Genomic DNA, 24,502 nt, shown 5'->3' with positions numbered 1-24,502 from the left:
TGTCCAATGTATGATATGTGCTGTTGCATTGTGGGAGATCATATCATCCTCTTTGGAGGAAGTAAAGGAGATCACACTATCTCTGATGAGCTGTTCATCTTAGACTTGAGTCCTCGTCTTAAGACGTTATGTAAGCTAGAAGTTATTCAGTACGCTCTGGACCAATCAGAACTCCCACACGACATCAGGTGGGAACTGGCAGCCATGACAACCAACGACGACAACAACAACAAAGACCACATTCCAGACGAAGGAACAGCAGAAAGATCAAGAAATGATGGATCAACATCTCATCCCACCTGATGGTGAGCCACCTCTCAGCATCACTAGTATACTACGTACATCAGCTACCTAGCATCAGCACCTCTCACCATCAGTCACTGAGATTCATCTCATCCCACCTGATGGTGAGCCACCTTTCAGCATGTCTTACTGAGATTCAAACCTCAGGAGACTCCTCTCCAGACAGGCTCAGTCTGGAGCTAGGCATCAAATAATAATAACAACTGTTCCGTCCAACACAATGCGGTGGAAACACAAACCTGTGTCTGTATGTTCCAAACTGAACACGGTGGAACTCTCTTTATTGTATATTTCTTTCTATGATCTTTTTTTATTTAAAGGACCAAGCAGTCCTGAAAGGACTTGGTCCTTTGTTGTTATTGTTAGTTGTTTTCCCCCTTCTCCTAATGCCAAAAAATGGCAGTTTTGGCTGAACCGTGCAGTCGGTTTTCGCGAAACATAAAAAATAAATAAATAAAAAAGAAATTATATTGGCCTACAGAAAAAACTAATCTATCCTTGTTAAAGGTGTTTTGCCCCCTGGGTAGTAACAAAGGTCACATGACAAACGAGACACATGCACACAGTCACACACAGGAGGGACCTCGGACCTGTCTGTGTGTGATCTGTCTGTCGCCTAACTGACTCACCGTCGCCTGTGTAATCTAACTAAAGTTTGTGGACAAATGTCGGGCTAGGTATTACCGTAGAGGCGTAGACTAAAACATGAGACGTGGAGGCGGTAACTTTTATTTAATTTTTTATTTTAAAGAAAAACTTTTCTTTTTTACACACAAACGTTTCTGTGCGCGACAGATTTCAGATGTGCACGGGAGCATTTGGCCATGTGCACGCGTGCATGGGCGCACATTAGAGGGAACATATGTTGCGACCGAAGGTCACAACATATGTAAGTACAGTGCACTGAAGTCCCCTCAGTCAACCCCGCCACTCTTGGCCCTCTCTGTCTCTCGCTCACTCACTGCCTTGCTCTCTCCCACAATTTTAATGTTAAGTTACACCTATTTTATGTAAATAACCTGGTAAAATGTGCAGCATTGGTAGGTAAAGGGGAGACACTTTAATTGTGAAGGGACGACAGGATGAGGAGAGGTGTTGTTGCTAATTGTCAAGAGTAATGGCTGCGTGTGATATTGAACAGTCAAACTATTCGTATCAATATACGGCTGTATCAACAAAATAATTATGTCATAGGTATATGGGGCCCTCATATTTGGTCTTGAAACGGGCCTCCAAATTCCTAAGGCCGACCGCCCCTGAACCTAATAAATGTATCTTCATACATTTATGGTAAAACGTTTTTCCCCCAAATCATTCAGTTAACGTTTTCAGTTATAATTGACAGTGTTTGCTATCTAGTTACCTCAAACCTGGTGACGAGACAGACAGAGCAGAATGTATGGTGACATAAAATATATGGTACCCAACAAAGAACAGTGACTGTAGTAGAAATGTGAGTGACATTTAACAAATGATAGTGGTAATTAAAAAAAGTACAGTAGCTACTGTAAAAATATCATTCATCATTATGGACCACAATGGATACAAGCCTCCTGAGGCTTTTTGTGTTATCCTTTTACTGTTAACAAACCTTCTAATAAGGTGTGCAATCAATTACAAATAATTTAAGGATTATTATTATGAAGACAGACTAAAGGTACAAGTAGGCTAAAAATAAACAAAATAAACAAGGCTCTCTCTCAGAAGAATGGGCCTTTGCAGGTGAAACACAATGCATGGCTGGACCGAGTCCCGACTATGTGCAACAGTAAAAACAATTAGTCTGAATTTAGTTTTACAAAAATCTATGAATTTCCCTGTTATTTCAGACCATTAATGAATGTCTGTCTATTATGCTACCTAAATTATACAAAACAAAATTATTTTATTATTATTGTTTACAAACAAAAAGGTAGGAGCAAGCACACCAGTAGTGTGGAGGTGCTGACCGCAGCAGACAAAACTTTGACTTAAGAAAAGAGGCCGTTTCGTTGGTTAAATAAACATATTCCTGATGAATTCTATAGTACGTTGTCATTATATACCAGATTACAAGTTGCTCTTGTTTGGAAGCCAGCCACTCGAATTCAAAAGCTTACTCTCATCCTATTTGATGTGCTATGGAATGTTTAATGTTCATGGAAAATCACTGATGTGTCAATATCAAACAAACTTCTTATTCAATAAAGGTCTTTTCAGACAGGGTGGACTAACCAATGCACCTATTTTAATGTTCAACGAGGGGTGGGCAGGCATGTAGGGAGATCGTTTGAATAAAACATGACGTTTTTCAGAAAACCTAGGTTAGGAATTAGAAAGCGTTTTCAGAATCGGCCTGAACTTTTTACTATGTGACATGCAGGGAAAGAGGCATTGACTGGTGTGTGTGTGTGTGTGTGTGTGTGTGTGTGTGTGTGTGTGTGTGTGTGTGTGTGTGTGTGTGTGTGTGTGTGTGTGTGTGCGTGCGTGTGTGTGAACTCTATGTTAAGGTCACTCTGGCTTGGGTTGCAATTTGTTCTTTTTGGGCTGGAAGAAGTTTTCAATGATGTCTTCCACCAACTCATCCAACTCTTTCTGCAACTGTGCCACGTCACTAAGAGCAGGACAGAGAGATAAAGCAAAAGAGAAACAGAAACTGTAAGTGAGGCAGTGAGGCACATAAAATATGAATAGGCAGTGAGGTGACAGTGGCAGTGAGGTGACAGTGGCAGTGAGGTGGCAGTGGCAGTGAGGTGACAGTGGCAGTGAGGTGACAGTGGCAGTGAGGTGACAGTGAGGTGACAGTGGCAGTGAGGTGACAGTGGCAGTGAGGTGACAGTGAGGTGACAGTGGCAGTGAGGTGACAGTGGCAGTGAGGTGACAGTGGCAGTGACAGTGAGGTGACAGTGGCAGTGAGGTGACAGTGGCAGTGAGGTGACAGTGGCAGTGAGGTGACAGTGGCAGTGAGGTGACAGTGAGGTGACAGTGGCAGTGAGGTGGCAGTGAGGTGACAGTGAGGTGACAGTGGCAGTGAGGTGACAGTGGCAGTGAGGTGACAGTGGCAGTGGCAGTGGCAGTGAGGTGACATCGGTAGTGAGGTGACAGTGGCAGTGGCAGTGAGGTGACATCGGCAGTGAGGTGACAGTGGCAGTGGCAGTGAGGTGACAGTGAGGTGACAGTGGCAGTGGCAGTGAGGTGACAGTGGCAGTGAGGTGACAGTGGCAGTGGCAGTGAGGTGACAGTGGCAGTGAGGTGACAGTGGCAGTGAGGTGACATCGGCAGTGAGGTGACAGTGGCAGTGAGGTGACAGTGGCAGTGAGGTGACAGTGGCAGTGGCAGTGAGGTGACAGTGGCAGTGAGGTGACAGTGAGGCACATAAAATGTGAATAGGCAGTCCACTCCACTGCATCACTGAGGAACCGTGGTGGGGTCTTGGCGGTGACCTACCTGTTACCAGGGGCAGCACAGAGCTCTGTGTAGTATTTTATCTTTGGCTCAGTGCCACTGGTTCTCATAGTGGCCACACCCCCATTGGAGAAGGAAAAGGTGATCATCTGACTGGAACTGGAGGTGGGGAGTACCTGTAGCGAACAGAGGAACGGACACAACATTAAAGATCATTGTATCTTCCTGGAAGAGTAACAGCTATCAAATAAACTTCTGTAATGTCGACTTGGCGGGGGGAAAAAACAACAACTTTACGATAGTTTACTCACGATTACCCAATATCAGCTACAGATAGTAGTCTGTTCACATTATTGAGTGTTTCAAATATTTGCATGGATTAAAGCAACGTCGCAGTGCGATGTGTAAGCTTGTAGATGGCCTATTTTAGGTGCATCATGACATGACACGCTTCCATAGAAGACATGCTGAATTCTATATACAGTATGATCCAAATGACTGAAATCAATCGTGGTGACTGAGAACTTGAATCCATGTGCATATCCTTACCGCCTTCTTGTTGGCTAGGTTGCTGTCATAGCCTGTGGTGAGGTCTCGTACAGCAGTGATGGCAAAGCGTCCACACTCAGTGGCATAGGAACCCTTCTCATTGCCGTGGTTACGCAGGTGCTCAAACAGACTGCGTATCACCTCCTGGTCATGGCAGATGAAATAGGAGTTCTTAGTGATGTGGTAGCCATACCTGGGAAAATAAGGACAGATCAAAGTGAGAGATAAGTTCCTAATTCATTGTAACTACATTAAGGGCAGATTCACACTGTGGTTCCGGGTGTGCCCTCGGGACCACTTGGCAGATGTTGTGGTAGTGTGAATGCTGCCTGCATGTGTACCGTTCCCGGGAGCAGATCGCCCAACCATTCTGGGGACAGCATGGAGGTAGTCTCGGGACCGATCGATGCAATGTGAAATCATTGAATACAGTTGAATTAAGTGTACTAGTGTACTCGAGTGCGGAAGAATCAAGGGCAATGTGAATCATGGCCAGGCAATCGTATTGGGGAACAGTTTGAATCTGCCCTAAATGTAACTGAAAAACCACAGCATTCTGTCATCCACCTTGACCCGTGTTTGTGTGTGTGTGTGTGTGTGTGTGTGTGTGTGTGTGTGTGTGTGTGTGTGTGTGTGTGTGTGTGTGTGTGTGTGTGTGCGCGCGTGCGTGCGTGTCTTACTCTTCATAGATGGCAGTTAGTTGCTGGGAGAGGCTTGTGTTTTTAGTAGCCAGATAGGAAGTCATCTCTCCTGCTATGGCAGCAGCACTCACTCCGTCTTTGTCCAGTACAGAGGGACTGCACATATATCCTGTGACAAATACACAATACACACACAAATAAACATGTCAGACACAATCCATACTTTCAGTTTTGTTTTTTTTATCAGAAATTCCTCAGACCAGACTGAAGTGAGTGGCGCTGTACTCATGCTGTAGTACTGTACTGTAACTTTAGGCCCACTGTACAAGCCCTCCTCCCTGTGTGTGTGATGCTGCGGCGGCTGTGAAACAGTGCCATCCAGTGGTGAGGTGTTTCAGCTGTGCTCAGTCACAGGGACATGCATACAGTACATAGGGAGGGACGGACAGTATGGCTGTACCACTCAAAAATAAATATAACAAAGTAGAAAAATAAAAGACTAAAAACCCACCCACCACGTTTTTAACTAATTGACCCATTGCCAAGGTTTTTCAGTCAGGTCCTGAGTCCTGCAAACGGCTAACGGATCCTCCCGTGATCTTTTTTGGTTCACAGAGGCATACATTTTGTAACCTCGACCAGCGACGCTTTACTTAACACTAATTATGCAAATCATGCACTGTATAGTGTATACACATCTTTAGAATCAAAACCACAGGGTGCCTTGGACGTGTATACATGTATTGATATCAAACCATATTATAAAAATCGTATTCTTTGTTTCTTCTTCAGCGAACTGGGAACAGCACTAGTAGCTCCAATGTAAAACCTGCTATATGCAGGTTGAATACACAAGCTTGTGTATTCCACTGATAACAGTGCACGTGAAAGGCACAACGCTACCATTAGCCGCTCTAATCAAGTTACATGGGAATGCATGCTAGCATGTGACCTTCAATCAAACCTGCGGTGGGTTTTCTTGTATGGATACGTAACCAATACCTCTTTCCGTGAGTATGAGAGTTGAAGCATGACTGTTCAATTTAGATCAAGGGCCCCAATAGAAATAAGTCTGGCTTAAATAGTCTGACTTCACTTTTACCCAGAACTGAAGTGAGACTGGTGCAGTATATCTCGTGGAGATGACTGAATTCATGAAAGCTGTATAATGTAAGGCATGGGTAATGTGTGTGTGTGTGTGTGTGTGTGTGTGCATGCATTCACTTGTGAATGTGTGCGTAAGTGCGTGAGTGCGTACCTATGGCTTCCTCGAAGGCAAACAGCACAGTCTTTCCCTTGTCCAGCAGGTCTTTCGCTCTGTTCCCCATCCACTTGAACCCTGTCAGTGTTTCCTGTCAACATGAAACACGTCTTACAAAGCTGTGTCATGATCAAGCTTACTCATAACACAACTCATTAACAAAAAAAGAATGAAAAAAAAGCACCATGCGCATGCCTTATACCTCAAAGTGGAAGCCCTCCTTCAGAGCGATGGCTCGTAGTATCTTGGACGAGACGGTGCTAGCCAGCATGTAGACATCTTTCACAGCCGCAGGGTCAGAGTTTTGTTGTTTCCAACAGCGGAACACCCACCAGCCCAGCAACGCTCCCAGCTCATTACCACTGAACACACGCCACTGTCCACTGACCACCACGGAGAGAGGACATGTCAAACCCACCCATAGAGACATGCAAGTACATAATATAATACAGTACATGTACAGTACACGTGCAATGAACATTGGCACATTACAATTTGTTTGCCTTTTAGGCTTCATAATCACAAATTGCACAGGGCAGATATGACAAATAACTTAAAAATACAAAGAAATCACATTTAATATTTTTTTCTTTCCAAAACATTTACAAAATAGCGGAAATAGTTGATCACGTCAACACGTGACGAGGTGACGTGTTGTAAGCTTATAGAATAGTTCTGCTCTTTTTGTTGTTACAGTTTTTTTGAGCCTATGCCAAACGTATGGACATTTTTCAACATGGAAACCATTGACGATTATACAAAAAATGATTGCGATCATCTCAAATAATTGTGATCAGGCGATTGATTATGTAATAATTGTGACAGGCCTACATGCAACAAGCACAAAATATGTGTACAGTAGACATGCAGGCACACACAAATACCGGAACACAAACTTATGCACGAATGGAATTAAAGAATGCACCCACGCCGGCCCCTCACACACCTCTTCTGCTTCTCCGCAGCGGCTAGCCGATCAGCGTCTGGGTCGTTGGCAAGCACCACGGTGGCCCCTTCCCGCTCAGCCAGGGCAAATGACAGAGTCTGCAGGGCAAACACACAGCTTTAACCACCATCATGTGCCACCCATTACACTGGTGGCATTTGATTTGTTTTAATGTGACGGCAGTGTGTGTGTGTGTGTGTGTGTGTGTGTGTGTGTGTACCAAAACGCCCTCTCCTTCCTCAGGGTTGGGATATTTGACCGTTGGGAACTCGGGGTCGGGGTCCTTCTGCTCCGCCACAGCATACGGAGGATGCAGATCGAAGGCCTTGAATGCCGACTGGACAAATGTATGGCCCACGCCGTGCACAGACGTGTGCACGATCTTCACCCCTGAGCCCTTGTTGATCTCCCTATTGCAACGTATTGAACCTCCATCAAAACCAAGTCCTGATTTTGTGTGTGTGTGTGTGTGTGTGTGTGTGTGATGAATACATGCAATGCAAATGTTTGGGAGGCCTCTACAGCAGTGGTTCCCAAACATTGTTTTAAGTTTGAAAACCAGGCGAACCAATTCCCAATATTGTCTTTACTTGCATAAAGACAGAAAATACTAATTCACACTTATACTACTTATCAGGGAACAGGCCTGGACTGACCACAACACCCAATTGAATTGAAAACTCCCACGACCACCACGGGCTAAAAGGCTGCGACTTTGGGAAACAATGCTCTACAGTCTACAGCACTGGTTCCCAAATACTGGGTCGGGACCCATATGTGCGTCACGAACACATTTTTATGGGTCACGACTCGAGTAAAAATCCCTTTTTCTTTTCCTAAAAACAAAAACAAATGCGTATTTTCCCCTCCCCCAAAAACAGTGTTTAATTATTTTATATTTTTTAAAGCAAACAAACACATCTAACACCTAACCCTAACCCTAAAATAATAATTATTAAGGAGTAGTGAAAATAGCCGATCTACAAGCTCTCAAAAGGCAGTGCAAAGCGATGCGTTTTAGCTTGTAGATCTGCTATTTTCTCAAGTTTGGGTACTGTGGGTAAACGTCTAATATCTTTTTCGGGTCACGCCGCGGGCTAAAATGTTTGGGAACCACTGCTCTACACCGTTGACTGTACATCATAGCTGAGGTTAGGTCATATAAAAAAGCTTGACTTTTGCTAAATGTATTGTGTGTGAAATCTTAAAAAGACCTATTTTGAAACGTGTGCTGACCTGTGGTGACAGTGTTTCTGGATGGCTGTGAAGTACTGTGTGTGGATGTCCCGGTAGGGGTCATGGAGCAGGGGGCTCTTCAGTGCCTTTTCGGTGTTCCAGGATTCGGGCCACGGCTCCAGGTTCTCCTCTATGGCCTTGGAAATGCCTTTGTCGTGTGGGGGGATAATCTGGGCACCGTTCGCCCAGTACACCTGGACAGGGATTAATTTTTTTAAATCGATTGCTCTAAACCTTCGTAGAACTAAAAATACACTGCTCTGGAAATATCTGCTCTGGAAATATATCTTGCAATTGTTGTGGAAATGTACCACTTGCACACTAAATTTGTACCAAGCGAGACAAATCAATAAAAGTATTGAATGGATTCATACCTGTAGATGTTTGCAAGCATCAGAAACTGATCAGACACTGATCAGACACTGGTGATGCTCTGATGTTTCACATCAGAGCATCACCAGTGTCTCAAGACATTATACAAATCATGTGGTGTTTTATAGCATTTTCTTTTTAGAATGAACACAGTCACGCTAGCCAGTCTCTTGTTTGACTCTCGCTTCGATTCACTCAACAGTAGAGTGAAGCATGATACAGGTTTAGGGGGTGCACCCACCGGAACACATCTCTACAGGGGCAGCTGCTTTAAAAAAACACCTTCAAAACAAGTATTCAAGGAGACGTTGAGTTATATCTGCCGCTGTGCTATTTTGTGTTTTTCTTTATTTCAAATGTACTACAACATAAATTGGTATTAAGGGCTTTCAGCTTCATAGCGGGACAGCTGGCCTGGTACAGCTTAAAGTTTGGCAATTTGACCATTTCTGATGTTATGAACTACAGTTTGTTTCAGATCTCTGAAAGAGTATTACCTTGTATCCATTGTCCTGTTTGGGGTTGTGAGAAGCAGTAACCATGATTCCAGCACAGAGACCCAGGCGGGACACAGTGAAAGGCTGGAGAAAGAGAAGATAACAAACCCACTTGTTGAAAAAGAAAATATTTCTAAAGGTTATGTATGGCCTATGGACAATCAAAATATAATATAATGTAATATGTATGTATGTAATAATTTTTATGTGGTGTGGTATCATAATTAAACTCAATATATTATTTATCAATTAACAAACTATAATTACTGAAACTACTACCTACTACTACTACTCAAGTCTACTTGAGTAGTACTACTACTACTACTCAAGTCAAGCAGCAACTCTAGTATATGTGTACATGTGTAAGTGTGATATTGGTAGAGTTTCAGTCTATAAACCAGACAAGAGTTATTTTATGTAATTGTGCATGACCCAATAAAGCCTACAATAGATCAGATCAACTGAGAAACCTAGCTGGAAAGCCTAGATTGGACAAAGCACAATAATCTCAAATTTATTCATGACAGTGGGATGCAAGTAACTGCAGAAAACACTTAAACTGGGCATGACAGCAAGTGTGATTATGCAACATATACTTTTGTTTGAGTGTTTTCTGAGTGGAATTTGCCCTGTAGCCACTATGCTTCTGTCCCACTCTCGATGGGTCATTCAATCTGAAAACCTAAACTCATACAAACTGACGTGACCATATTTATGTAACGTGTAGTACTAGCATAAGAGATGATATAATTGGGGCTGCAAAGTATGATTATCTTCTTAGCGGTTGTTCTATAATTCTTCAGGTTTTTGTAAACCCTTGTCATATTTTATACTGAACAAATTGCCTATCTACAAGCTCGCAACATGTCGCAATGCAACATGAACTTGTACACCTTCTATTTTCACAAATGTTGGAAATCCATTATTTATTTATTTTAAGAGGCCTGGGCCGTGGCTCAGCGGTCCAGGCACCGTGGCTGGTAATCCAGTCTGGCATTGTGCCGTGGGTTCGACTCCCGATAATTACGGCCCTCACTGCATGTCACCCCCCCATCTCTCTCCCCATTTCCTGTCAGCCCACATTTTATCTATCTCTCTACAAAAAAGGCAAAAGCCACAAAAAAAACAGAAAAAAAAAAACATCACAATGGATTAATGTTCCTACCCTAGTAGTCATACAGATACAAAGCACAAACTGTCAGATCTGTCTAGGGGTGTTCCTAGCCAAATTATTACAAAATCTTTCGACCTACCACAAAGGGTGTAGGTACAATGTCAGAGAAGACGTGGACAGGCACCCCTTGGCTGACGAACACAGCTGCTGCCAGGCTAGCAAAGCGTTTGCTGTTGCCCCCGCTGGCAGGGTGGGCCCGGGCATCGTAGCCGATCACCACCCCTCGGTCCTTCAGGTTCTCGAAGCACTGCTCCAAATAACGACAAAAGCCCTGGGAGAGTGTGATTTAGGGAGGGAGGAGACAAAAGGGGGAAGGATGAAGCAAGTCAATAGAGCATTAAGCAAAAAGTGAAGTATGTGAGATCTAAATGAACGAGGGAAGAACCGACTGCAGAGACAAGAGGGTGAAGAGAGGTTACTGTAACATGTGCATGTTTAAACCGTGTCATGTAGTCGACAGTATGTTCTGTGTGTGTGTGTGTGTGTGTGTGTGTGTGTGTGTGTGTGTGTGTGTGTGTGCCACAGCTGTCCAACCTGTGTAGTCTGGATGATAGTGAGGTCATTCATGCAGGAGATGCCAGGGCCCATGGCTGCCCTCAGACCTGCCGTGCCAAATTCCATTCTGGAAGAGAAACATTTCTGCAGCTCGTCCACAGCCCCTTTCTTTACCAGGTCTTCTACCAGAGACACCGTTTTGGGATTCTAGTGGGGTAAAAGAGGGACACAACAACCGCACACGCACGCGCACACACGCACACACTTTAAAAAAAACACACACATTTTGACAACACACTTTGCAATAAGAATGTCTTCTACCATTTGGTGGGTGTGTAACCAGGACACACTGACTTAGGCCCTATGTACTGTAAATACCATGCTATTACAGTATTATAGGGTATTCTAAATGACCTTAATATATTTTTGATGTTTTAAATAAATGGCATTTATCTTTAAAAATAAAACTCTAATACTGTACATGTTTCTCAAACAAAAATCTCATTAGCAGTCTACTGTCTAATAGGCTATGTATCTTGTTTTCAGAGGCATTGTTTATAACTTCCTCAATGTGGGGTCCGGGGAAGCGGGACCCCTATTAAATATTTGGTTTAATTTATTTTTACACCATCAAAGTTAAAAGAACATAACTGAGGATTGTAATAATCATCTAATCTAATCATCACTGCAGTTTCTGATGATTAGCACCAGTTTGGTCACTGGGCTGAATGGCCTGTTTGCTCTAGGATTTGAACCGGCTCACATTAGTATTGTTCATCATGAGGCTGCTAACCCTTGATTCATTCAGTTCCCATCCACGCATCTGACTGACAGGCAGTCTTAGCTAATATAGCTGTGCTAAAATGGTTATTCTGAAAAGGCCTTTCATCAGATGCACTTTTCCACCTGATTGGTGACAACTCATATTGCATTAAGCCCATGAATGTCTGCACGCGTTGGTCAGATGTCTGTCTGCACGTTACTTTGATTAGAAAGCTAGCTGCAGATGCTTCCTGACTGCCAATATAGCCTGATCTAGAGTATCTGAAAACTGAAATTTCAAACATTGTTAAAGCTGATACAGCTCTGGAGTGGACCAATGTTTTGGAAAGTATCTGTCTTTATTTTCTTATTTGTTTTAATCTTTACAATAAACCACAAGAAGAAACAAGTATAACGGAATAATAATGGCATTTAATACTCCATTGAGAAAAGTGTGTTTAGAAGATACACTTATTTATCACTCGGAGTCGGAGCAGTGCACTATAGTTTAAATCACTGCCAGTGTGTTGTAATGGTATTGACTTCAGCAGTAACATGTCAAACGTATGTGATGTAACAAATTAACCACTGTATTGTCATTAACGGAAAAAAACATGATCGCACACTTGTTTCCTCTCAGGAAGCAGCACAGCTCAGCCATACATTACGTCACTGTGTTTCTAACTGTATAACACTTTTAACTTCAATAATGTCATGGAACATCATTCTGATGAAGACATGCTGACTGTGTTTGCATAGTTAAACGCATGACATTCTTATATAGCTATAGCTGTCACTGTCAACTCAACTTACTTGGTCATATTCCAACCACTGCTTGATGGCTTGGTCGAGGGCGCTGTCACCGGTTGTGGTCGCACCATTCTCCGTCTTTTCTCTTTCCATTCTGGGTTCCAAAGACGAGCTGAGCTGGTTGTATAGTTCGTGTTCGTTAGAAATTATGATGAGGCGAGGCGAACATGGATCACACAGAAGGATGTTGGTAGAATCAATAATCAGCTCTGAGGCAGGGCTTCCTGCTCAGCGTAGACACGTGACGTTAGTGGGCGGAGCCGAGAGTAGTGTGATGTAAGCCAGTGCATGGTTCTCAAACGTTTTCATTCCAAGGACCCCCAAATTGACACGTATTAGCCCGCGGTTCTCACTTTGAGATCCACTGATGTAAGTGCGCATAGGGTGTAAGCACACACAGTGGTTGGTTGTGATTCTCAAAGTCAAATTTCAAGCCAATACGTGCATTGATTGATTGATTGATTGATTGATGAATGTATTAACAGATTGGAGAATTACAGTACATTTCAAACGCAACTCAATACAAAACTGTTAACTGTGGCCGAAACCATAAAGTATTACACTTGTTTACAATAGGGCCCACCATGTTCAATTCGTCATAACAATTAGAGACGTACAAATACTGTATATAGCCCAAAACAGGAAATCATGTAAGGAGGTAAAAAAGGAAAAGAAACAAACAGTAAGGGGAAAAGGGGGATTCAGGGCCAGCTTCGAATTACAGCCCAGCCGTCTATAGGTGCCCTTTGAGAGCAGTTTTGAAGGAGTCAAGGCATTCGCATGTCTTAATGACTGTTGGTAGGGCGTACCACATTTTGGTGGCATAGGAGCGAAAATAATTCAGTCCCTTGTTTGTGCCGAATCTGGGTTGCACATGGTTTGTCGAGCTCTCTCATGGCGTTATGGGTGTGGACTTCGTTGACATTAAAGTATTTAGACAGGTACATGGGTATCTTGGTGCTGTATCGAATCTTGTGGACCAGACCCATTGCAAGATGCTGTACTCTCTGTCGTCAACCCTAAGCCATTCCAGTCTGTCAAAATGGGCAGGGGTGAGGTGAGGTGGGTTCGAGGAATGAGGCCAGGCAAGTATAGTAACCTGACCAGTTTGTTTTGGGAAGGTGCTGTGTACCAAGAGGTGCATGCATAGTCTTCAAGGTGTTGGCCAAATTTAGCCCAATTAATGTTTTTATGCAAAACTAATGCTTGGAATGGATTCAGCATCATGAAAACCCCCTAATTTGACATGCCACATGCTACTTAAAGCAAAAGGAAATCTAGAAAATATTTGCCTTATATAGGATGTCTATGGTGGCCATACTGTACAGGCCATTTTCAACACTTTCCCCTCAGACAATTCCAGGCAACGTTTTTTCTGTCATTCAGGATATATTGAAGATACAAAATCAGCTGAGTTTGGGTTTTTTGCAATTAGTTTGAGATCAAATTACATTATTACTGGTCTAATATCTGTCAGTCCTTGTCCCTATAGGGACGCCTGGGACGGTGTCATAATATTAGACTTTAGAGGCGATTGCACATAGAATGTTATAAACTGCATAATAGTGAACTGTACTGTTCAGTTTGTATTAATTAGAACAATGATGCCACATGTGGTGCTTCAATGCAAGCAATATAATACGGTAATTTGAAATGTACATTTCAGAGAATAACAGAATAATCATGTTCTGCATTAATCCATCACTGACAGCTCCAACTAATCTATTACTTTGTAGATGTTTTGCCATTGAGACATTACCTTTAAACAACATGCAGTCCTACTCAAAGGTATGTGATTCATAAAACAGCTCCAACTAATCTATTACTTTGTAGATGTTTTGCCATTGAGACATTACCTTTAAACAACATGCAGTCCTACTCAAAGGTATGTGATTCATAAAACAGCTCCAACTAATCTATTACTTTGTAGATGTTTTGCCATTGAGACATTACCTTTAAACAACATGCAGTCCTACTCAAAGGTATGTGATTCATAAAACAGCTCCAACTAATCTATTGTATTACTTTGTAGATGTTTTGCCATTGAGACATTACCTTTAAACAACATGCAGTCCTAAGGTATGTGATTCATAAAACACAAAAATGTACATGAAATTACTGTAGGCCTATTTCAATTCTAGATTCATTATCTTGGATTCCAGTTTACAGATTATTTCATACAATTTTAAAATAGATATTCACTCTTGGACTATAATGTCAAAGTATTAAAAGTGGTTTGCAATGTGTAATTACAATATACACTAGAGTGGTGCCCGTTGGAGCCTCTACAGCGGTGCTCGTGCACACTGGCCTACTTGGAACGATGCAAGTTTGAAATGCAGTTTGATAATATGTCTGTGTCTCTTTTATGCCCATATATGGAGTTCTTTGTCAGGCATGCACAAATATGGAGTCTATGCAGACGACAGAATGATGTCAGAACAGGCCAGCTCCATATATGGACACTGGGCAGGGGCCTTGTCCAGAGCCCGGGCAGTGGCCTTTTGTGGCGGTTCTGGACAACGTGGGTCGTATTTGAAGTCGGTGGGGTTCTCGAGATACGTGGATTTCAGACGTACACACGTTGACAAGTTACACACACACACACACACACACACACACACACACACACACACACACACACACACACACACACACACACACACACACACACACAAGAGAGAGAGAGAGAGAGACTTGCATTTATAGTTTTAACTTTTCAGATGCAAATCACATATATAATTTATAATGCATAGAAATGTTATAATGCATAGAAGTGTATATTACTGGGAAGGTTTCTTTGGCTTACATTGCTTTGAGCCTCATGTGAAACATTCAGTTAGCCTATACTTACTACTGGACAGTAGTACATCTGATTAGTAGATAAACTAAGTGATTATTATCATCACTGAAAATATATGCATTATACTGGTGAACAAATTATTGCTATGCTTGTACAGCAACTTGCAATGGGCCTGGTCTACAAAGACACCCAAGTACAGTATGTACCTGTCAAAATACTTCCAATAAACGTCAACGCCGTCCACAACCTTATACTGTACATAATTGTGAGGGGCGCTAGTTCCTCCTATGCCCAGCTTTGTGTGTTTGTGTGAATTATAGCGATTCACTGGGCTGATCACCCCATAACGATGATTTGATTGGCTGAGAAAAGTACATATTGAGGAAGTGAGGGTGGAAAATTGAAGACGCAAATTGTAATTGGCCGGAATGAGAAGATGTATGATGATGTATGATGATAGGAGCGCTAGCCCCTACTATAAACAGCTTATGTCCCCACACGTCTCAAGATTTGCCATTGACAATGAAAGTCAGAATTCTGCAAAATATGACGTAAATTAAACACGCCATTGAAATGACGTAACATTTACGTCATATGTAAACGAGTAATTCGGCTAACCAGTCACATGTTGGTGGGAGCGCTTGGCCAATAAGGGACCATCTTATGTACCTTATGTAGCAATGTCAAATGTCCGCTAACATAAATTGATGTACAATGACAAGAATGCCCCTCATTTCACACAGGTGTGATTTTGATTACTAACCGTTTATATGATATGTTTTTTCTTTCTTTTTCATAGTAAATACTGTATATTTGTATGTCATTAAATGTTCTGATGAATTAAACAAGCCATTGTACCATTCTGGGTATTTCAATCCTCTTAGCAGGATGGGTGTGATTTTTATAGAACCAGGCAGAAGGGGCTGATTGATATTTAAGGAGAAAACATAATTCCTGAATGTCTAGAATCCAGGGTTGCTCATTGATCGACGAGTCACATGTTTGATCTCTCCCGGGATGTATTCAGTGAAGCTGGTTTGGTACTTAGCCAACATTTTAAGCATTGGCCGCATGCTAATCCACCACTGGACTTTGGGCATCCGATGCTCAAAATCTGTCTCAGCCTTCAGTTCAGTGACAGGGATGAACGAGACAACCTTCTTTTGAAGACCAAGCACACATGCCGTCGCTGGTGAGTTGGCAAACACGCGCCCTTGCCGGAAATTTTCAGTCAAACGCTCAGAAAGCCACCGCACAGCCTTCACTCCCATCTTAGTGCCCAAATTTCGATCAAAGGGTGAAGGCGCTCCTCCCTGCTGAAGGTGTCCCAGCACATTGGCTCTGCAGTCAAAGACGCCTTTGCCATCTGCTGAATACAGCTCGTGGATGAACTCAGTAGTGTAGAGCTCATGGCATTTTTCATTCCTCAGTACCAGACCTCGCTGGATATCTTTCTTCATCTTCTCTGTTAAATGCTCCACGTTGGTTTTAAGGTCGTGGATGTTGAAAGGCTCTTCGTAGATATAGGCTGCATCGGCGCCTGCTGCTATGCCAGTGCTAGTAGCCAGGTAGCCACAGTATCCTCCCATGGTCTCCACTACAAACACACGCCTCTTGGTCCCACTGGCAGACTGCTTGATTTTGTCACATCCTTCCATGGCAGAGTTGACGGCAGTGTCCGCTCCAAGACAGAAGTAAGTCCCAGGCACGTTGTTGCTGATGGTGGCAGGAATGACACACATGGGGATGCAGAGCTCATCAAAACGACCTCGGGCTTCAGACAACTGTAGCACACCCTCGTAGGCCCCAAACCCTCCAATTACAAGCAGAGCTGAGATGCTGTACTTGTTGATTGTCTCCACAATCTTTTCCATTAATTTACTTGGAAGGGTTCGTTTCGTGCCTAGCATGGAGCCTCCTTGTCCAGTCCATCCAGCCACAGTGTGCCATAGCATTTCACTCACTGCGCCATTGGCCAGTCCTTGAAAGCCATCGTTGACACCGTAGACCTTGTGTCCATAAGCCAGCGCCACTCTCACAGCAGACCTCACTGCTGCATTCATCCCTGGTGCAGGGGCCCCCACATTCAGAATGGCTAAAGAGTGGTTGGTCGCAGAAGATGGCTTCTGGAATGCAAGCATCTTGTAGATGTTCAAGTTGTTCTCAAAGCTACCACCACGTAGTTTGATAGCCTCGTCAAATCTCTTCTCATTCATGGCGGTCTGCACCAGTTTAGTCATCTCTACACACTCCATCAGAGGCAGGCGCACAGCTTGGTTGCCGGACAGGCCAATGACGCAGGCTGGAGTGTCAGGAGTGGCATCCATCAGAGCCAACACTGCCTCCAGACCCTGCTTACTGCCCAGTATTCTGTCAAAGGCAGAGGGAGTTCCTCCTCGCTGCACGTGTCCCAGTACAGTCTTCCTGGTGTCATAACCCAACCTCTCTACTACCAGATCCTTCACATAATCTGCAGAGATTGGTTCGCCGTTTCGGTTGATTGCCCCTTCTGCAAGGATGATGACGTTAAGTCGGCGACCTTTACTGCGACTCTCTTCCAGACAGGCACACATACGGTCCTCCCAGCCCTCCTCAGGAGGATCCTCTGGAATTAAAAGCCAGTCTGCCCCAGAGGCCAGAGCAGACACCAACGCCAGGTACCCACAGTGGCGTCCCATGACTTCCAGAACAAACGTACGCTGGTGGCTTTGAGCGGTGGTGGTGATGGCATCAACGGTCTCCATGATGCGATGCAGGGCAGAGTCTGCGCCGATAGTCATGTCAGTGCCACAGAAGTCATTATCAATGGAGCCCACAAGGCCCACAATGTTTAGGTGGCTATGCTGCTTGGCTAGGGTGTCTGTGATTCTTCCTTGCTGCACCAGCTCGTCCAGCAGCCCGTTCCACTCACTGCGAAAGATGTTGGCCCCGGTGAGACTGCCATCTCCACCACACACACAGAGATTGGTGACCCCCCTGCTCACCAGGTTAAATGCTGCAGCGGCACGACCCTCATGGGTCATGAAGGCCTTACATCGAGCACTGCCTATCACAGTGCCACCCTGCTGAATGATATTGGTCACACTGTGCCAGTCCGCAAGTTTGATGTTGTCGCCTCCATCTACAAGGCCTTGGTACCCCTCATGGATAAGATAGACCTTGGCCCCGACATATATACCCATCCGAGTCACAGCTCTGACCGCGGCGTTCATTCCTTGTGCATCTCCTCCACTGGTCAGAACTACTATAGCTCTGCCAGCGCACGTCATCTTCAGCTTCTCCAAATCCATCGAAGACATTTCGACCGCGCTGCTAGATCTGTATCTGAACTATAGTAAATGAGTTTATATTTAGTAGCTAACCTTCATAATTGAACACGGGTGCAAGTTACAACTTCTTCCCTGTTCAAAGCAACACGCCATGGCCCCTTTTGTGTCCATATATGTAGGTGATGTCCCGATGTCATGATGACACATAAGGTTAGACAACACACTCCATATTTGGGCCAGAGTGACATTTTGTGCCCATACTGTATGTAGCCGCCTAGCCGATGATGTCATGATGACACATGAGGTTAGAAAACACACTCCATATTTGGGCCATAGTGACGTACGTCGCACCTCCAATCCGACTGATATGCCCATATATGAACATCTCTACAGTATATCCATCAGTCCATGTCCCTTTAATACCCATCTATGGAGATCTCTGGTGTCATCAGTGACAAAGGAAAGTGACAGTTAATCAAACAAATCAATGCATTTGATTATTAAAAAAGAAAAATCAACTAGAACTGCACTCTGTGATACTCTCGAATTCCCTCGTATACGTTCTTTTCTATCTGAACCATCATGCCGAAGGGAAAGAAGGCGAAGGGGAAGAAGGTGGCACCAGCCCCTTCTGTGGCCAAGAAGCATGAGGTGAAGAAGGTGGTCAACCCCCTCTTTGAGAAGCGACCCAAGAACTTTGGCATTGGTCAGGACATTCAACCAAAGCGTGACTTGACCCGCTTTGTCAAATGGCCTCGCTACATCCGCCTTCAGAGGCAGCGTGCCATCCTGTACAAACGCCTGAAGGTCCCTCCTGCGATCAACCAGTTCACCCAAGCTCTGGACCGCCAGACAGCAACACAGTTGTTCAAGTTGGCCCACAAGTACAGACCAGAGACAAAGCAGGAGAAGAGGCAGAGGCTGCTGGCCCGTGCTGAGCAGAAGGCAGCAGGAAAGGGAGACACGCCAACCAAGAGGCCTCCTGTCCTCCGTGCAGGTGTGAACTCAGTCACAACTCTGGTGGAGAGCAAGAAGGCCCAGCTGGTGATCATTGCTCATGATGTGGATCCTATTGAGCTGGTTGTCTTCCTGCCAGCCCTGTGCCGCAAGATGGGTGTCCCATACTGCATAATCAAGGGCAAGGCTAGGTTGGGAAGGCTCGTGCACAGAAAGACCTGCACTTCAGTGGCTTTCACCCAGATTAACCCTGAGGACAAGGGCGCCCTTGCTAAACTTGTGGAAGCCATTAAGACCAATTACAACGACAGATACGACGAGATTCGTCGTCATTGGGGAGGCAATATCCTTGGCCCCAAATCTACAGCCCGTGTCACAAAGCTGGAAAAGGCCAAAGCCAAGGAACTGGCCACCAAACTTGGATAAAATGTAAATTGTTGAAATAAATGCCCATCAACCATAAAAAAATAAAATAAATAAAGGAAAGACAGATCTGCTGTGTTGTGTGAAATCAGACCGGGGCGAGAGAGAGACATTCCAGAAACACAAGGACAAACTGCAAGGTAAGGGCGCCTGTGTAAATCGGCATTGTCAGGCATGCCGTGAAACAGTTTGTGTCATGTGAGAACCTTATCGGTATATAGTGCTGTAGATGCACAGATACACAAGCATGCAGACACACTGTGGGTGGTTGTGTGAGCCATTTTTAATGGCTACTTTGGTGTCTCTGGATCCAATGGAGACGACGTGTGAGAGCCTCCTGACATGGATACAGACGTTTAGAGTGGAGGCTCCCTGCAAAACAGTTGAGGATCTTACCAGTGGTGTCGTCATGGCTCAGGCTCTACAGAAAATAGATGCAACATATTTCAACGATAGTTACGTTAGCAGGATCAAGGTTGGAGAAAACTGTAGGTTAAAGGTCAGCAATCTGAGGAAAATTCTGAAAGGCATTATAGATTATAACCAAGAGGTCCTAGGCCAGCAGATAATCGACTACACGCTGCCAGATATTAACCTCATTGGGGAACATTCGGATGCAGCGGAAGTAGGCAGGATGCTTCAGCTCATACTGTACTGTGCTGTCAACTGTGAACAGAAACAACAGTTCATCCTTACCTTAAGGAGGATGGAGGAGCCAGTGCAACATGTTGCTATGATAGCCATCCAAGAGCTTATGAGCAAGGAAGCTCCAGTTTCAGGAGCAAATCACTTGCATGTGGATCTGGACAGGCAGCTGGAAAAGACAGTGACAAAGTTCAATGACGCTTTGGCCGCTTTGAAGGAGATGCCGCGGAAGGTGGCAGCCCTTCAGGAGGAAAAGGGCAGTTTGCTAGTTGAGAACCAGATCCTTATGGCGAGACTCCACTGGTATGAGTCGACGGGAGTCAACAGCCCAGCTGGACACAGACAGTTGCAGGCAAGTCTAAAGCAACTGCAACATAATAAGGATGACTACTGTGTCCACTGTGTGGAACGGGAAAAAGATCTGTCAGATGTCAGGTCTCCGTATGAAGAGCTCGCATTTATTTGTTTCATCCTTTTTCAAATTATTATTTTTATTATATTTTCGTCCACATACAATAGCTCGGACAATCCTGACACGTACATAAGTACACAACTTACAGCTTTAGTCAGTCAGTGTACCGTCTCACTGATGAGACAGCTGCAGTAATGAGGATAGGATACATGAAACCAGATGTCCTATCATAAATGCTGTACATCTGTAATCCACGTACCTCGAGAAGCGTTCGCCTCACCGACTTCAAATTTGACACACACGTTCCACACCACCACATCACATACATTCAGTCATCTTACATTTCATATATCTTGTATATGATTGATAAGAATGCCCCTCACTCACTTCGCTCTTATCATACATCATCTCATTCTGGCCAATCACAATTTGCGTACTCACCTTTCCATCTTCACTTTTCTGCCCTCACCTTTGTGTACTTTGCTGAGCCAATCAAATCATCGATATAGGTTGATCAGGCAATCACAAGCCTATGTTTACACAAAGCTGGGCATAGGAGGGGCTAGCAACCCTCAAAAAAAGAAATATACTACATTCAGATCCTTATGGGCACAATACATTTCCACGCATGAGGATTGTCTCCATGTCACACATTTATTTTACTTCGGTCAACCATTGTGCATGGGTTGGGCTGGATGATGAGTTTCCAACCAATTAATAATCAGCAGTAAATATCTGGAGATTAAAAAAAAAAAGCCTCAAAGCCTTCCGGTATGAATAGAATTGAGTTAAGTTTGCAGACAATACTGCTCTGGTGGAGACCTCAAACAGCTGTGGTAAATTTGAATCATTATGTCCCTTTTGCCTGGGCCAGGTAGATCAATGAGGTTCACTTTAAACAAGAAGTCACTCTAGGCCTTTTGCCTGGGCCAGGTAGATCAATGAGGTTCACTTTAAACAAGAAGTGTCAAGACAACGGCCAATTGGTTGACCTAAGATCACAGCTGGGGGGATGCATGCAATTAGACTAGGGCTATGTAAATGCACTGAGCACACATGACCTGTCCAAACATTATTGAATATGGGCTATGTTGAATTATTATGGGTTCCAAATATTCCACACGGCCTTGCTCACTTTGAGGAGGAAGCACAGCAGCTGCACCAGTGATGTGAGGAGCACTGCCTCCTCATAAGCCCCCCACCAAAAAAAGGGGGGAAAAGTAATTAATGATTCAAAACAATCTTTAATAAATCAGCCATACACAAGCACAGGAACACAGGTACCTACCAAGAAAAAAATGTATGAAATTATGTGTGTCAAATACGGTACTTTATTCACTGAGTCTTAAAGAATGTGTCTAGTCTAAAAGATGCACACAGTGCCATTACTTTGACATTTGTCTTATACAATTGGACATATATATTTTTTGTTTTCTTAATCACTATTATTAAATACTGACTGTAGTAAATGGCACTATTCAATCTAGAATGCAAGCATTGTGTAAAGTAAATTACTGTATATCAATCATATTACTTAAGACTGTGCTACTGTCTGACAAAAAAACAATTTTAAGTAATGGACCTATACATTTCTGAGAATGAGTTCAATGAGTTCCCTTACTTAGGTATTGTTTGTAGAAGTTGTCCTTTGACACGCATTTTGACATTAAAGTTATACTGTGTAACTTTTTCAATAAAACAAAGTTTTAATTTGATATATATTTTGACTGGCAAAAGTTTCACAACACCCATTTCATGAATTTCACCCCGTAAAGCCTTTTCTAAACATATTTTCTATTGAAAGGATAGGGGTTATCTTTCTCTGCAAAATTATGTCATCTGCCTGGGAGAGATTAATAGATCCCTTTGAACTTTGAAGGCATACTGGGTCAAAGGGATCAATTAAGAGCTACTGTAGGAATGACCTGCAATGACCTGCAGTGACCAGCAAGAAAATGACCAAACTGTAAATGATGCAATGTTAGTTATGTAACTAACGCCATAGTTGGCCTGCACTCATTGTAGTTTTCACAGTAACCACACGGTGGAGATGATACAGCCTGGAGGCGTACTGTACTGTACCCAAAGCCACTGTGAATTTAACTCCTGTGTCAGTGGGACCTGAGATGACAAAATCTGGGCAGGCATTGGCATGTCTGCAGACAACCCATATGTCACCATGTTGACACTCGACACACTCATGGGTGCCGTGTTATCTCTTGCGTTTTCTCTGTTTGATAATGAACAAGTTCTCGTCAGTGGGGTACATCTCTGTGGCAGCAGCCTTCTTCCTGTCTCTTCCTCTGGCTCGATAGTTCTTCTTTGCCTGTCCAGGTCTCGTCGGCCCAAACAGGCGATCTGAGGTACAGGCGTTGGGCTTGAAGGGCACCCCCGGTGGCCCCTTAGAGCTATTCTTATTCATTTTCTTACATTTCTTCTCTCCTTCACGATGTCTCCCGCCACGGGGTAAGTCGTCGGCCTCGTCAAAAACAACCTTTGCCGCTCTCGCCGGAGGGAGTTGGTCTCTTGTGGCGGGCACTTCTCGCTTGGGTTCCCAACGTTTGCCTGGACCGCTGGACCCTGGACTTTGCTTGTCTGCTTTCTTGGGTGTGAACTTTGTGGCAGACTTATTAAACCTAATGTGGGTTTTGCCGGGCTTGTGAATAATAGGGCTTTGGTGAGAGCGGTGGTTAGCGTGGCGATTGGGGTCTTGGTGATGGCTTGCATAGCTATAGTTAGTCTTCTGTCTCTTCTTTGGTGGTCCTGGGGTCTCAGGCTTTTGAGAGGTGGACAACAGGTTATCCATTTCTGGGAGGGAAAAAAAAACTGAAACATCAGATTCATTCTGTCCTATTTTGTATCCGTTTCTACTTGTTCTTGATTATTGATTGATTATTATGATGGCAAGTGGCATGTACAGCTCCATCTCAATGAATTAGAATATTTAGTAAAAGTTTATTTTCTTCCGTAATATAATTCAAAATGTGAAACTTTCATATATTCTCCATTCATTGTGCAGTATGGAGATGCTAATTTTCCTTTCCAGCTCAATTTGGCACCTGCCCACAGAGCCAAAACTAACTAATTTACGGCTGTTATCAAAGCAAACCTGGGCTTCCATAACACCTCAACAGTGCCACAGGCTGATCACCTCCATGCCACGCCCCATTGATGAAATGATTTGTTCAAAAGTAGCCCAGACCAAGTATTAACTGCATACATTAACACAATCAGAGCCGGGATTCCTTCAAAATAGAAGCTCTGGGCTGCCGGAAAGACATGGCCACTTTTACTTTTAGGAGAGCGCCCTTTTAGGAGAGCTGACTTGACTCCTCCACGCTGTCAGCAAAGACTGAAAAATAAAAAAAAGGAAAAAATTCAGAATATTCTCCCCTCGCCTGATATCATTGAGGATGCGCTAGACATTGGACGTGTACACACGTCCAATGCATGCGTCGGTTGGATTCCCTAGGATGTGTGGACATGTTGGATGGACGAAAACGGTTAATATACTTTTCAGATGGTCGACATTTCTCGTTTAAAAAATCATTTTTTTTAGTGGC

The 24,502-nt window shown here is 43.8% G+C and overlaps 4 protein-coding genes across 5 annotated transcripts in view; 1 reads left to right on the top strand and 3 right to left on the bottom strand.

Moving 5' to 3' along the window:
• Positions 1 to 1,036: 1,036 nt before the first annotated feature.
• On the bottom strand, positions 1,037 to 12,627 carry pgm2 (phosphoglucomutase 2). Its single transcript, XM_080755942.1, has 13 exons — positions 12,434 to 12,627; positions 10,898 to 11,065; positions 10,443 to 10,634; positions 9,190 to 9,273; positions 8,321 to 8,514; positions 7,305 to 7,494; positions 7,085 to 7,182; positions 6,341 to 6,521; positions 6,136 to 6,229; positions 4,917 to 5,046; positions 4,237 to 4,429; positions 3,730 to 3,863; positions 1,037 to 2,896 (listed from the first exon to the last, which is right to left on the bottom strand). Exons 1-13 carry the CDS (start codon positions 12,521 to 12,523, stop codon positions 2,794 to 2,796), a joined length of 1,851 nt encoding a protein of 616 aa, XP_080612068.1. The 5' UTR covers positions 12,524 to 12,627; the 3' UTR covers positions 1,037 to 2,793.
• A 3,568-nt stretch (positions 12,628 to 16,195) lies between these two features.
• Positions 16,196 to 18,532, bottom strand: LOC308313455 (ATP-dependent 6-phosphofructokinase, liver type-like; the record flags this gene model as incomplete). Its single annotated transcript, XM_080760553.1, has 1 exon — positions 16,196 to 18,532. One exon carries the CDS (start codon positions 18,530 to 18,532, stop codon positions 16,196 to 16,198), a length of 2,337 nt encoding a protein of 778 aa, XP_080616679.1.
• A 533-nt stretch (positions 18,533 to 19,065) lies between these two features.
• LOC308313459 (large ribosomal subunit protein eL8) lies at positions 19,066 to 19,934 on the top strand. The gene has a single exon (XM_080760559.1). The coding sequence runs from the start codon at positions 19,085 to 19,087 to the stop codon at positions 19,883 to 19,885; it is 801 nt and encodes a 266-aa protein (XP_080616685.1). The 5' UTR covers positions 19,066 to 19,084; the 3' UTR covers positions 19,886 to 19,934.
• A 2,233-nt stretch (positions 19,935 to 22,167) lies between these two features.
• The window catches only part of zcchc7 (zinc finger, CCHC domain containing 7), a 60,824-nt gene continuing 58,489 nt past the window's right edge, over positions 22,168 to 24,502 (bottom strand). Inside the window, exon 10 of one of the 2 annotated variants that reach the window (XM_080760554.1) lies at positions 22,168 to 23,747. In XM_080760554.1, the coding sequence (XP_080616680.1) occupies positions 23,152 to 23,747 (596 nt within the window). In that variant the 3' untranslated portion in view covers positions 22,168 to 23,151. Of the gene's footprint in view, positions 23,748 to 24,154; positions 24,292 to 24,502 lie in introns of those variants that run through there. The other variant, XM_080760555.1, reaches the window with a different exon arrangement.

Source organism: Protomyctophum bolini, assembly GCF_963924005.1.
Source record: "Protomyctophum bolini genome assembly, chromosome: 3".
Lineage (NCBI taxonomy): Eukaryota > Metazoa > Chordata > Actinopteri > Myctophiformes > Myctophidae > Protomyctophum > Protomyctophum bolini.
This window is presented reverse-complemented; position numbering and strand designations above follow the sequence as displayed.